The following is a 12,429-nucleotide window of genomic DNA, read 5'->3' on the forward strand; positions in this document are numbered from 1 at the left end:
GGGGGGGGGGGGAGAGAGAGAAAGAGAGAGAGAGAGAGAGAGAGAGAGAGAGAGAGAGAGAGAGAGAATTTTATAGATTTTAAAACAGACAAGAAAAAATAACCTGAAAGTTGTTGTGACCCAGGAAATACTCTGCTAAACCTAGAAAATTGAGGGGAATGTTTCAAATTATTTAGTTGAAACTAATGGTAACAAAATAATTTCAAATCAGCACTCTAGACTGGTCTCAAACATCTGTGATCCTAGCATTCGAAAGTCAGAGGTGGTAGGAGCAGGACTTCAAGGAATCTTTGGCTACATAGCCATGATCAGCCTGGGCTACAATGAGATCTTGATTTAAAAAAAAACAAACAAAAAAAAAAAAAACAAGCAGACAACATTCTTAAATTACCTGTGTCTTTATTAGGATCGCTTCCTTTTTGTATGGCCAGAAGCTTAACGCTAACAATTTTATGGAGAGTTCCAGGAATCTTAGGAAGAAGGTACATAGGACATTATTCAAGGGCATTTTAATCTGTTAAAAATAATCACAATTAAGTACTTTCAGAGTCTTACCTTGAAGACATCTCTTTGGTGATCCATTAAGAAGAGTACAAGAAGATCAGTTTTGCCTTTGGATAAGTTTTTATTGTTGACGATAGCTTTTGAGAATACCCTTTTCACTACCATCCGATTGTCACTCTGTAAGAATAAACACACAGCCCATGCTACATATTTGAAAGGCTAAGTTTAGTACTAAAGGGATATCAACTATGAATCTGCCATCCACTGAGGCATACTGGATGTCAGTGCACTGAATACAGTTAACATTTAAACAGACTTACTTCTTCCTGTAATTTAAATTCAGAAGGATCTGCTGCAACAGCCATGAAGTAAAGCAGTCTTCTAAATTCTTCCCTATTTTGGGAATCCAGAAGCTTCAGAAACAGCTGAGTAGCTTCTAACGCTATTTCAGTCTTCCCATTTACTTTAGCCAAAAGAAAAAAATGCTTAATTGACCAAATATGACTACATTATAATGGACAAAACTCATTACACTTTATGTTAAGTAGCACACTTCCTCAAAGTTGTTTCCAAAAGCAAAAACAAAAAATGGGAGCGAAATCAGGAACAAATCAACTTCCATACATGTGCCACGACATGCATACATGTATGTGCATACACACCGACAAATAAGAGCAATTTAAATGTTCTCAAGTCAACAACTGATACCACGGGCACTTGTCATACATTGTCTTAGGATGTTAAATCTAGCTCTTGGCTTCATAAATTCCTACTCTGCTTCTCAAACATATTTTGAGCATGTACTATGTATATAATACTGATAACTGGCTGGGCGGTGGTGGTGCATGCCTTTAATCCCAGCACTTGGGAGGCAGAGGCAGGCAGATTTCTGAGTTCAAGGCCAGCCTGGTCTACAAAGTGAGTCCCAGGACAGCCAAGGATACACAGAGAAACCCTGTCTCAAAAAAACAAAAAACAAAACAAATACTGATAACAGTACCTGAGAAAAATAGAAGGGATTCTCTGAAACTCCCAATTTGTTTTCAAAATCCACATAAAACAGTGTGCCCATGAATCAGGAAGAGCAAACTGTTGTCCTTTTGAAGGGGCTGCAGGGTCATGCTGAACTCTTCTAAAGCAGAGAACTGCCACTCCTGCCTACACTTGCAATGAATGACAGCAGTGTTCTGAGACAGCCAAAGTTCCTACTTAGCTTTGGAGTTACTATGGTCTCATAGTGAACGCTAGTTGCACAAGTCATATGTATGTATATATACACATACATATACATATACATATATATATTCTTTATAGACTAGTACAGATACCTGCCCAAAGTTTCAGACTACTATTTTGGTTCATTTTGAGGACAATTATGTAGTGACAATTTTGGAATTTTGGTTTCTTTAAAAACACAGAAATATTATAAGAATGTGTCTTCCTTTTAATCCCAGGTGTGGGCTATGGGACTGCCTTGGACTGTCCATAGCAGCTGACTATGATTTGCCTCCTGCTCTAGCAGAAGCAAGATATTTCCAGCTGCAGATAGTTTCTGCGATTGTGTGACATTCAGAATTCTGTGAACTTTACAGATGCTAGGGCCCCTAGAGAGAGTGTGGGTAGTTGTTGGTCATTTAGGGAGGTTTGTTTGTGTTTTGTTAGTAGTGGTAGTCAAAAAAGAAACAAAAGGAAAGAAATTAGATTTACTGTTAGGGGATGAAAGGGGTAGAGTAATAAAGAGTGGGAAAAAGGACTCACAAAGTAGCAAAGACCAGCTGCACAAGTAATTTTCTTCTGTATGGTGAACTCTGGTATCTAGTAGAAGTTAACTTACCCAGGAGCTCTGCTATTCCATTATGAACATCGTACATGTGGCTTAACATAGGCTCCCTAGTACTGTAGTGTTTGCCAATGGCATCAAACAGAAGTTCCTTCAGTAAGTCTGTTCTGTCTGGTGTCTCGGGAAAATTTCTGCTTATGTCCACAACCATCTGGTCAGGAAGATACTCCAAGCAGTCAATGGCTGCAGAGATCCATTCATCTTCCCTAGAGCAGGAAAGAAGACAGTTATCTTAAAAAACAAGAACAAATAAACACATAGTATCTAATTCCTTGATTATTTCACATTTTGTTTGTTTGTTTATTTGTTTGTTTTTTGGTTTTTCGAGACAGGGTTTCTCTGTGTAGCCCTGGCTGTCCTGGAACTCACTCTGTAGACCAGGCTGGCCTCAAACTCAGAAATCTACCTGCCTCTGCCTCCCAAGTGCTGGGATTAAAGGCGTGCGCCACCACCGCCTGGCTTATTTCACATTTTCTACTAGGATAAAAATTTCCACACTTAAAGACAGTAGAATCATTTACCATATATCTAAATTGTGTATGACAGATTAAAGAAATTAGCTACACTGCATTTTCCTTTTGTGTAAAAATATCATTTTACTACATTAAGGATGTGAAGGTCACCAAAATAAAAATTTGGCCTCAAATTCTCCCTAGTGCTAGGATTATGAATGTGTGATATTGCCCACATCTGGTTTCGGACCTGACTCTTAAAGCTGTAGTTCTACCATATAATGTTGCTAGAGTCACGGGTAGGACCTATTACCTCTAGCTTTAGCTAGGACAGAATAGAGTAAGATAAAAGATAATATTTTGTTTTGTTTTTAGAGACAAGATAAAATTTCAAAATAATCAAATCAACAGGTAAAATGTTCCTTGGGAGATCTGTGTTGGTCTCTTGTAGCCCAGGCTGGCCTTCAACTCATAATGTAGGTAAGGATGACTGAATTTTTGATTCTCCTGAGTGCTTTCATTATAAGCATTTATTATATTAGGAACTGTTGGAGAATAAACCCAGGGCTACCAACTAGCTACATACCAGACAGAAAACACTGTATTTCAATAAATCTGTTATATGTCCTCTATTGCCATAGACTTTGAGTTTACAAAAAAATAAAGTTAGATATGTTTACATTTGTTATACATCCTTTACTGCCATAGACAGCAAGGGTTTATAAAAAGATGAAGCTAGGTACCTTTAAGGTTATTTTTAACACAAATTCTGAATATTAAGGGAACTATAAAAATATTGCCACATTACGCTGTAGAAATGTAAACATGTAGAGTGAGCTTCCCATTATAAAAGCAAAACTTAACAGCTAGCATGTTAAGTTTCACATAAGGCTTTAAAGAAACTTTTACATAAGGCTTTAAATTTTAAAGACTTTTTTATTCTATTCTATTTTATTTCTAATATATATATTAGAAATTATATACATATATATATATTATTTTATTTTATGTTTTTTTTTGGTTTTTCAAGACAGGGTTTCAGAAATCCGCCTGTCTCTGTCTCCCAAGTGCTGGAATTAAAGGTGTGCGCCACCACTGGCCGGCCTATATTTCTACTTCTATTTCTATTTCTATTTCCATTTCTATTCTACTCTATTCTATTTTGAGAGTGGAACTGAGATGAGAGATCTGCCTCTGCCTCTTTAGTGCTGGCATTAAAGGTGTGTAATACCACCATACCGGGCTTTTATGCTATCTGTTGGCATTCAACTGTTCATATCAACAATGTGTTGAAACACAGAGCTAGGAAGATGTAAGTTGTACTTCTTAAACACTTCCACCTCCTTAACTGGACTGGAACACTGCCTACTGAGACAAAATAATTAAATATGAAATCAACTGGAATCACAGAAGCTATTAGCCTCTAATGACTTTACTTAGTAGAAGAACATATCAAGAACATATTTTTGGCTCGTCCTTAAGCCAAAAATGTCTGCTCTTGATACCATAAGACTTCAAATCTTTAAGATTTATATTCAAGCTAGGCAGGAGCGCATGCCTTTAATTCTAGCACCTGAGAGGCAGAGGCAAGTGGATCTCTTAAGAGTTCAAGGCTAGCCTGGTCTACAAAGCAAGTTCCAGGACAGCCAGAGCTACATAGAGAAACCTGTCTCAATAAAACAACAACAACCAATTTACATTCATAATGATAGGTGGAGGAGAGAGGTTTATTAACTTTACAGTACTTTAGGATAACTAGTAAATTACAAGATAACTTATTTGACAAACATTCTAAAAGAAAGAAATGTACTCAGTCAAGATTCTAAAAGTTTGTCAAGTCTGTTCATTTTAAGTCTGTAGGGAATCTTAGGTGACACAGGCATGCTTGTATCCTCACATGCTGTTTTGTTTTTTTTTGTTTTTGGTTTTTTTTTTGAGACACATTCTCAGTGTGTATGAGGCCTTGGCTGGCCGAAAACTCACAGAGATCTCCCTGCCTCTATCTCCCAAGTGTTGACATTCTGAGTACAGAGTCTCATGTCGCCCAAGCTGGTCTCAAACTAGCTGTGTAGCTGAAGGTAACCTTAAAGTGCTGAGCCTTCTGCCCCTACCTCCTATGCTCTGGGATAAAAGCTGTGTGCCACAACACTTAATTTCATCAATGCTGTGGCTTGAACCCAGAGCTTTGTGTGCACTGGGCAAGCACTCTAACTCACAAGCATACTGAAATAATTATTTGCACATACTGAGAGTCACCATAGGCCCTGAGAACTTCTCGATCCAGATAGTTACTGGTGTTGACCATGTCAGGCTGTTTCTTAGACGAAGGGGCTTTAGGTACAGCCTCTTGCTGTTTGAGTAAGGAGTCAAGAAATGGAAGGTCGACAAGTTGTAGCAGCCGTCCAATCGTCTCCTCTTGCCATACTTCATTGATAACTACACAGGAGAACGGCAAAGTGGGAAGTAGAAATTAATAGTTATTCCATGCTCACTGCAGCATCTGTCTGGGTAGGCTTAACATTAAGTCTGTGGCAGAAAGTGGGTATACTAGGCCACTCTTACTCATGGGCTGCTTTCTTACAACAAGACAATCCAAGATTTGTTTAAAGTGTAGGAGAGCAGGCTCTGGACAAGAGGAATTCTTGTCATTCTTTATACCATATAAAGCAATATGCCAAAGATAAGTGATCAAGCCCTATAACATGTTAATAAGGACTTTAGAAGAAAGAATGGCTCATTCAATCTCAAAACTCATTTAAAACTATTGGCTGCAGAGTGTTCCACGCAGGCTTTCCACCAGCCAGGATGGGGGACGGAGAGCACAAATCAAAATCAGGCTGTAATCCAGGGCCACAAGGAAGAACATAAAAATTCTGTTAATATTTTAAATATGATTTTCAGCTGTTCATGTAACGTAGGAAATCTTAGGAAAAGAAACATCTTAGAGCATACATTAAGGAAGAATCTGCATGCAAAACATTTCAGACTTGAAGCCCTGCCAGCTGATGGACAAAAGTCAGTGTTCAAGAGCAGTAACACTGATGTGTTGTTCAGGATAATAGACTTCTGTTGAAGCACGACATAAACAGCCTTAGCACACAGCACACTCTTTCTCTGCTTGAATGTGAAGATTCACAGAAAAGCTGGGAGGGAATGTCTCCTGGGTCTCCCACTTCTCCCTGAGCATCACTAGCTTACCTTGAGGAGTCAGCCTGGTAGAGAGATGTATGTGAGGGGAGTTGGCCGGCTTTAGACTCAGGTTTTCCCACAGGTCCTCCAAACTGTCTGACTTGATGTCAGATGGCTTAAACGATGTATCTGAGTACCTACAAGCATGCTCACAGTAATGATGAGGTCTTAGAGAGCTGCAGTGTCTACGGAGCCATGTATCAAAACCAAAACACAACAGAGGAAAATTCCGAGCGGAATAAAATGCTTTGCAAGAGTCTCTTATTCAACCCAAACACACGCGCTCTACTTGCTCTTTTCAGTCAGGAGCTCTCGCATTCGCAAGCTGATCTCAAACTCGCTATGCAGCTGAAGCTGGCCCTGAACTCCTGATTCTCTGGGCTCTACACCCCAGATCCAAGGATTATAGGTAGATACCACTACACCCTGCTCTAAAATACAAATAGTCTAATAGAATCTCCTGTGACCCTTTATTTAGATGTAACACAATGACTATAATTGTATCACCAATTTTCAAACATAATAAAACTGAGCTAGGCCTGGTGGTAAAACTTCTCATCCTAGTCCCTCAAGAGACAGAGGAAAGAGAACTTTGAATTTACTGTGAGCTTGTTTGTTTTGAGACCCTGTCTCAAAACAAACACCGAAAAACAGCAACAAAACCAAAAATCCTGAAATTGTCGATTTTTTCTTTAATCCTAGTTGGTATGAATATTCCTTTCTTTGTCATAGAAATATTAACATGCTCCCTTATCAATACTGCTGACGATCCTAACAGCACTGGACCATATTTATGTATAAAACGTTCTTTTTAAAATTCCAGTTACAAACTGTCTCAAGAATTTCAAGCAAAGCATGAAGATGGGTTTGAGGAGGGGGAGCACACTCTAGGTTATCCTCGTATTTCCTTTGCTTGTGTCTAGAGAGGTACATGTTATTAAGAGACTTTCAGCGGTCCCAACGTTCTGTCCTTCTGGACTCCCTCTCTCTCCCCCACGGTTAGTGCAGCCTCACCTCCCCTAGCCAGCAACGTTGCTACCTAGTTCTCACTGACTACTGACCACCATTTCCAGCCCAAATGACCTTCCTAAAACACAACCCCATCCTCTCCTCGATGTCTTTTGTGGCCTTCCCAACATGACCAAGACCCAAGCTCTTTACCATTCCAGATCAGTGGCACAGTGGCACACACCTATGTCCCAGCTTCTGGAGGCTGGAGTAGAAGAATGGCTTGAGTTTAGGAATTCAGGAATGCCTGAACCATACAGGAAGGACTTGTCTCAAGATTAAAAACAAACAAGAACCCTACAAACCAAAATCACCAAAACCCTTGAACGTGTCACATGAAGCTGTGAGTACTGTCACTCTCTCACTTCTCACACCCCAGAGCCACCACGTTCTAGATTCCAGTGATACTCTAGAGCTGGGTGTCTCTCTGCCCACCCTTCCTTCTTCTGTTCTCATCCCTCCTTGATAGGAATTTCCAAACATTTTTTTTTTACAGTTATTACAACTTGAGGCAAAGTTTGTTGACTGTTTTTGCAAAATACAAGTATGAACAAATGAAGCCTAGGATATATATACCTGGTACATTACCAACATTTGAGTATATTAAATTTATCAGGATTTAGATTTTAGCCAAAATTATCACTTACAATCTTAAAAAAAAAAAAGTATAAAAAATTCTGCTACTCTTCCCATGACTACCTAATGCCAGGACTCACCTGGAAGGTGAATGTGCTTTGTTCTCGTGGCCTAATCGACTGTCCTGATTAGGGATTGTTGTGAATCTATAAAGGCTGCAGCTGCTATCTTCAAATGTAGGCTTTTTGTCTTTTCCAAAGACTCTGGTTTGAACGGCTTCAAATACTTTGTAGTCCATAAGTGCTTGACATACTCTCACCACTTTGGCCCGAGGAATATCAACATCACCAAAGAATTTATTCTGTGTCAAGTGTGAATAGATGACGTCCACAGCTTCCGAGCCGACAAAGCAGTCATTGTGACGTTTTAAGTGGTGCCTTCGTCTCTTCACTTCCACCTGGGTTTGAAGAGTATTTATAATGCTGCTCCACACGTAAGTGGCTCCAAACGGCTTCTGGGCTACACTGAAACCTAAAACGAGAGAGGAACTGTGCATTAGCACGTTTGTTCATTTGTAATGATGTCTAAGCAACTCCTAGAGAGAAGAGAAATTAGAAGGGCGTATTATTGAAATATTGCTATTGGTGACAATTTATTTAAAAATTTAGTACCTGCTATATACTAAATGTTGGCCTATGTGGTAGACACAAAAGTGGACAAAATCTGTTCTCATATTTAAAGATACTATGGGCAGATCCAAACAATATGTATGTGTTCAATTAGCGCTGAAAAGAAAACAGCTGCTGGGCATGGCGGCTCACCTGTGACTAGCACTCGGGAGGCTGAGGCAGAGGATCAATAGTGAGACTCACAGATAAACACACACACATGGCTGGAGTGGAGAGGCAGCAACAGCTGAGTAAGAGAATGCTGTTTCATTAGTGTGTGTGTGTGTGTGTGTGTGTGTGTGTGCTATAGGTTGTATGTGGACACGTGTGTCACAGCACGTCAAAGGATAACTTGCAGAAATATGCTCTCTCCTTCTACCATGTGGGTGCTAGAGATCAAATTCAGACTGCCAGGCTTGGCAGCTGTGTCTCTTCAAGCTGCTGTACATCTACATCTTGATGGCCTGAGAATACTACTCGATTCTTTTCACTTTATGTGTATGAGTGTTTTGCCTGTGTGTATGTATGTGCATCACAGACTGTCTAGTGCCTGAGGAGGCCAGAAGAGGGTATTGATTCTTTGAAACTGGAGTTACAGGTTATTCTCAGCTGCATATGGGTGCAGTGACTTGAACCGAGGTTCTCTGAACGAGCAGCCAGTGCTTATAACCACTGAGCCATCTCCATCCCCTGAGAATGTTGCTTTGTTTGGTTGGTTTTTTGAGACAGGGTCTCACTATGTACTACTGCTAGCTGTCCTGGAACTCTATAGACAAGGTTGGCCTAAACTCAGAACCAACCCCCCACCCCGCTTCCCGAGTGCCACAATTAAATCATGTGCCACCACCAGCTAGCTGAGAATGCTATTTTAAATGCAATGCCAGGAAAGACTTTTCTAGGGTTGGAGATTTAGCTCAGTGGTAGAATGTTTGCCTAGCAAGTGAAAGACCCTGGGTTCAGTCCCAGCCCTGGAGACACAGAATCACAAAGGCCAAAAAATGAAAAACCACAGAAACTAAGAATCATTTTTCCAATAGTTATATCTAAATAGGGACTTGAGTAAGACCAGGAAGCAAGCTGTACAGACAACACTAGGAGAAAAAACAGAACAGAAAGTCCAAAGGCCCAGGGGTATGCACTCTGCTAGAACAGGCCAGTAAAACCAGCGTGGCATGAGGAGGGAGCTGAGGTAGGAAGTGAGATCAAGGAGGGGTAGATGATCCACCACCAGCTACATGTAAGATTATCCAGTTATCCAGTCACCCACAGCACCAACGAGGCAGATAGCATCTCGAATTTGAGATACAAAGTGGATTCACGGGCTTCATGCCACTTCCAAGCTCACTGAAATCCTTCTGGAACTGACTCATTGTCATGCATGCACGCAGGAATGCACATGCAGGCACACACGGGCTGCTTCCTGTTTTGCAAGCTTCTAACTTAAATACTTAGTAAGCAGGGTAAAGTAATAGGAGTTTATTAACTATAGCAAAAGACCAGGGTGAACACAGAAACAAAGCAAGATTTTTACCTAACACACACACATAGAAAGGGAAAATGAGCCCTGAAGACATTCCTGTCAGGCTCGTGGGATGGCTCAGTGGGTAAGGACAGTTGCTGCCAAACATGAGCTGTGTTCAACACCCAGAACCAACATGGTGGAATGAGAAAACGGATTTCCCAAAGCTGTCCCCTGACTTCCATGCGCATGCTTTACAGGCATACACACGCAATTTAACATTTTTTTAAATCGTAAAAGAAAAAAAAATTCCAAGCCAGCAAGATGACTCAGCAGGTAAGAAGGTTCTTCCCCCAGCCTGACAACTGTGTTCAGTCCCCAGAACTCACTTGTTACGGGGACAGAACTGACCCACATACATAGTAAATTAAATTTGAGAAAATTTCCCATAGTTTTCCTTAAATACAAATTATTTGGCAAAAATACACAGAAGAAAAGGAAAACTAAAGGGAAAGAAAATGGGCCTTTGGTTTTACTAAGCTGAAGGAACTGAACCTAGCGACTTAGTTAATCACATGCTCAGAGGCTCTGTGTCTTGCTCTCCCCTCTCCCTCTACCCTTCTTTACATAATCAGTGTCTGCTCTCTTACAAGCCTCTCAATGTTCCGTGAAAATTCAGCAGTCTTAATTAAGCCCCTGCTTTTGTTAAAAAAAAAAAAAAAAACTGGTTCATTTATATGAATTCTCTTGTCAGAGAAGCAGGAAAGTTACTTCCTTTCAGAGTCTAAAAGTAAGGAATGTGGAGGCTGACCATTAAAGGACTCATTGCCTGAAAGGAAACTTTAAAAAGTGTGTATGTAGCCGGGCAGTGGTGGTTGCACGCCTTTAATCCCAGCACTTGGGAGGTAGAGGCAGGCAGATTTCTGAGTTCGAGGCCAGCCTGGTCTACAGAGTGAGTTCCAGGACAGCCAGGGCTACACAGAGAAACCCTGTCTCAAAACAACAACAACAACAAAAAGTGTGTGTGTGTGTGTGTGCGTGCTCATTCCTGTAGAGACAGGCATGGGATGCCCAGCTTGCTGTCTGCATGCTGAGATCCAAAGTCAAGTCCTCCTGATTGTACAGCAGGCCCTCCTATTGTTAAGTCATCTTTCCAGCCCCTTTCTTCCTACATTTTTAGCTCCTGAAGAACATCAAAACTCAAAGTTTTTTAAGAACATTTCGTGTGGGCATGAGCATGCCGAGGCATGTGTATAGAAGGAGAAGGATCACTTGAAAAACTCACTTGGTTCTCTTTCAGACACGTGGCTCCTGAGCTGGAACTCCCTATCAGGCTTGGGGGCAAGCGCTTTTCCTGGCTGAGCCATCTCACCTACCTTACAGCTCATTTTAGTGCAATGGAGACAGAATTCCTTTTCTGTTGTTTTTTTTTTTTTTTTTTTTTTTTTTTTTGGTTTTTCGAGACAGGGTTTCTCTGTATAGCCCTGGCTGTCCTGGAACTCACTCTGTAGACCAGGCTGGCCTTGAACTCAGAAATCCGCCTGCCTCTGCCTCCCAAGTGCTGGGATTAAAGGCGTGCGCCACCACTGCCCGGCTCTGTTGTTTTTCTTTTGCACTGGGGATTGAACTGAGTACTGTGGTACATGCCCAGCGTATGCTTTGCCATCAAAGCTATCCGCTCGAACCATGAATCTTAAACTCACCATTTGAGATCTACCTTCAGTACTGAAGTATAAGAAGTACACTTACTACTACACTAGATTACTTCACAGCATAATTCTATAACTGCTAGTAACTGTTAACACTTTCTACTGTAAAAATTAATAGCACACATATAAAGCCCTCTGTTGTTTATTTGTAGTTTTGTTTTGTTTTGTTTTTGGTTTTTCGAGACAGGGTTTCTCTGTGTAGCCCTGGCTGTCCTGGAACTCACTCTGTAGACCAGGCTAGCCTCGAACTCAGAAATCCGCCTGCCTCTGCCTCCCAAATGCTGGGATTAAAGGTGTGTGCCACCAAGGTCTGGCTTATTTGTAGATTTTTCAATACCAAAAGATAAGTAATTTATTACCTACTCATTATTTTGCTAGTTCAAAATTGATCAGTGAGATTGTTTTCAATTTTAATAGTACTTTAAGAATGAAGATAGCTGGGTGTGGTGGTACACACCTTTAATCCCAGCACTCTGGAAGCAGAGGCAGGTGGATCTATGTGAGTTGGAGGCCAGTTTGGTCTACAGAGTGAGACTCTGTCTTTAAAAAAAAAAAAAAAAAAAATCAAACCAAAAATTAATGTAATTCTTTTTTTGTTTGTTTTGTTTTTGGTTTTTCGAGACAGGGTTTCTCTGTATAGCCCTGGCTATCCTGGAACTCACTCTGTAGACCAGGCTGGCCTCGAACTCAGAAATTCGCCTGCCTCTGCCTCCCAAGTGCTGGGATTAAAGGTATGTGTGCCACCACTGCCCAGCATAAGGTAATTCTTAATGTAGTAAAAAACAGGAGAAGTAACTGTTGCAGCCTTAGAAATATTAGGTAAACAGTTTCAAGACTCAAATACTGAAGACTGTGAGCAACAGTAAACTAAAACTACTGGCAGCAGTCTGGTGTTTCCTGTGGGGAAAGCCAGAGTCCATATTGGGGGATCTTAGACTTGGTATCCAGGACTCAGGGTGAGCTACACTAACCGAGAGAGAGAGAGAGAGAGAGAGAGAGAGAGAGAGAGAGAGAGAGAGAGAGA

The 12,429-nt window shown here is 40.8% G+C and overlaps 1 protein-coding gene across 1 annotated transcript in view; it reads right to left on the minus strand.

The window, feature by feature from the left end:
• Depdc7 (DEP domain containing 7) overlaps positions 1–11,063 on the minus strand; it is an 11,782-nt gene extending 719 nt beyond the window's left edge. The window contains exons 1-8 of the mRNA XM_028766831.1: positions 10,982–11,063; positions 7,710–8,100; positions 5,995–6,122; positions 5,043–5,232; positions 2,339–2,550; positions 825–967; positions 556–681; positions 392–470 (exon numbers count right to left, since the gene is read on the minus strand). Coding sequence (XP_028622664.1) covers positions 392–470; positions 556–681; positions 825–967; positions 2,339–2,550; positions 5,043–5,232; positions 5,995–6,122; positions 7,710–8,100; positions 10,982–11,063 — 1,351 coding nt within the window. The remainder of the gene's footprint in view (positions 1–391; positions 471–555; positions 682–824; positions 968–2,338; positions 2,551–5,042; positions 5,233–5,994; positions 6,123–7,709; positions 8,101–10,981) is intronic.
• Positions 11,064–12,429: the final 1,366 nt, after the last annotated feature.

The sequence above is a fragment of the Grammomys surdaster genome, unplaced genomic scaffold (genome assembly GCF_004785775.1).
Source record: "Grammomys surdaster isolate TR1022 unplaced genomic scaffold, NIH_TR_1.0 170, whole genome shotgun sequence".
NCBI lineage: Eukaryota > Metazoa > Chordata > Mammalia > Rodentia > Muridae > Grammomys > Grammomys surdaster.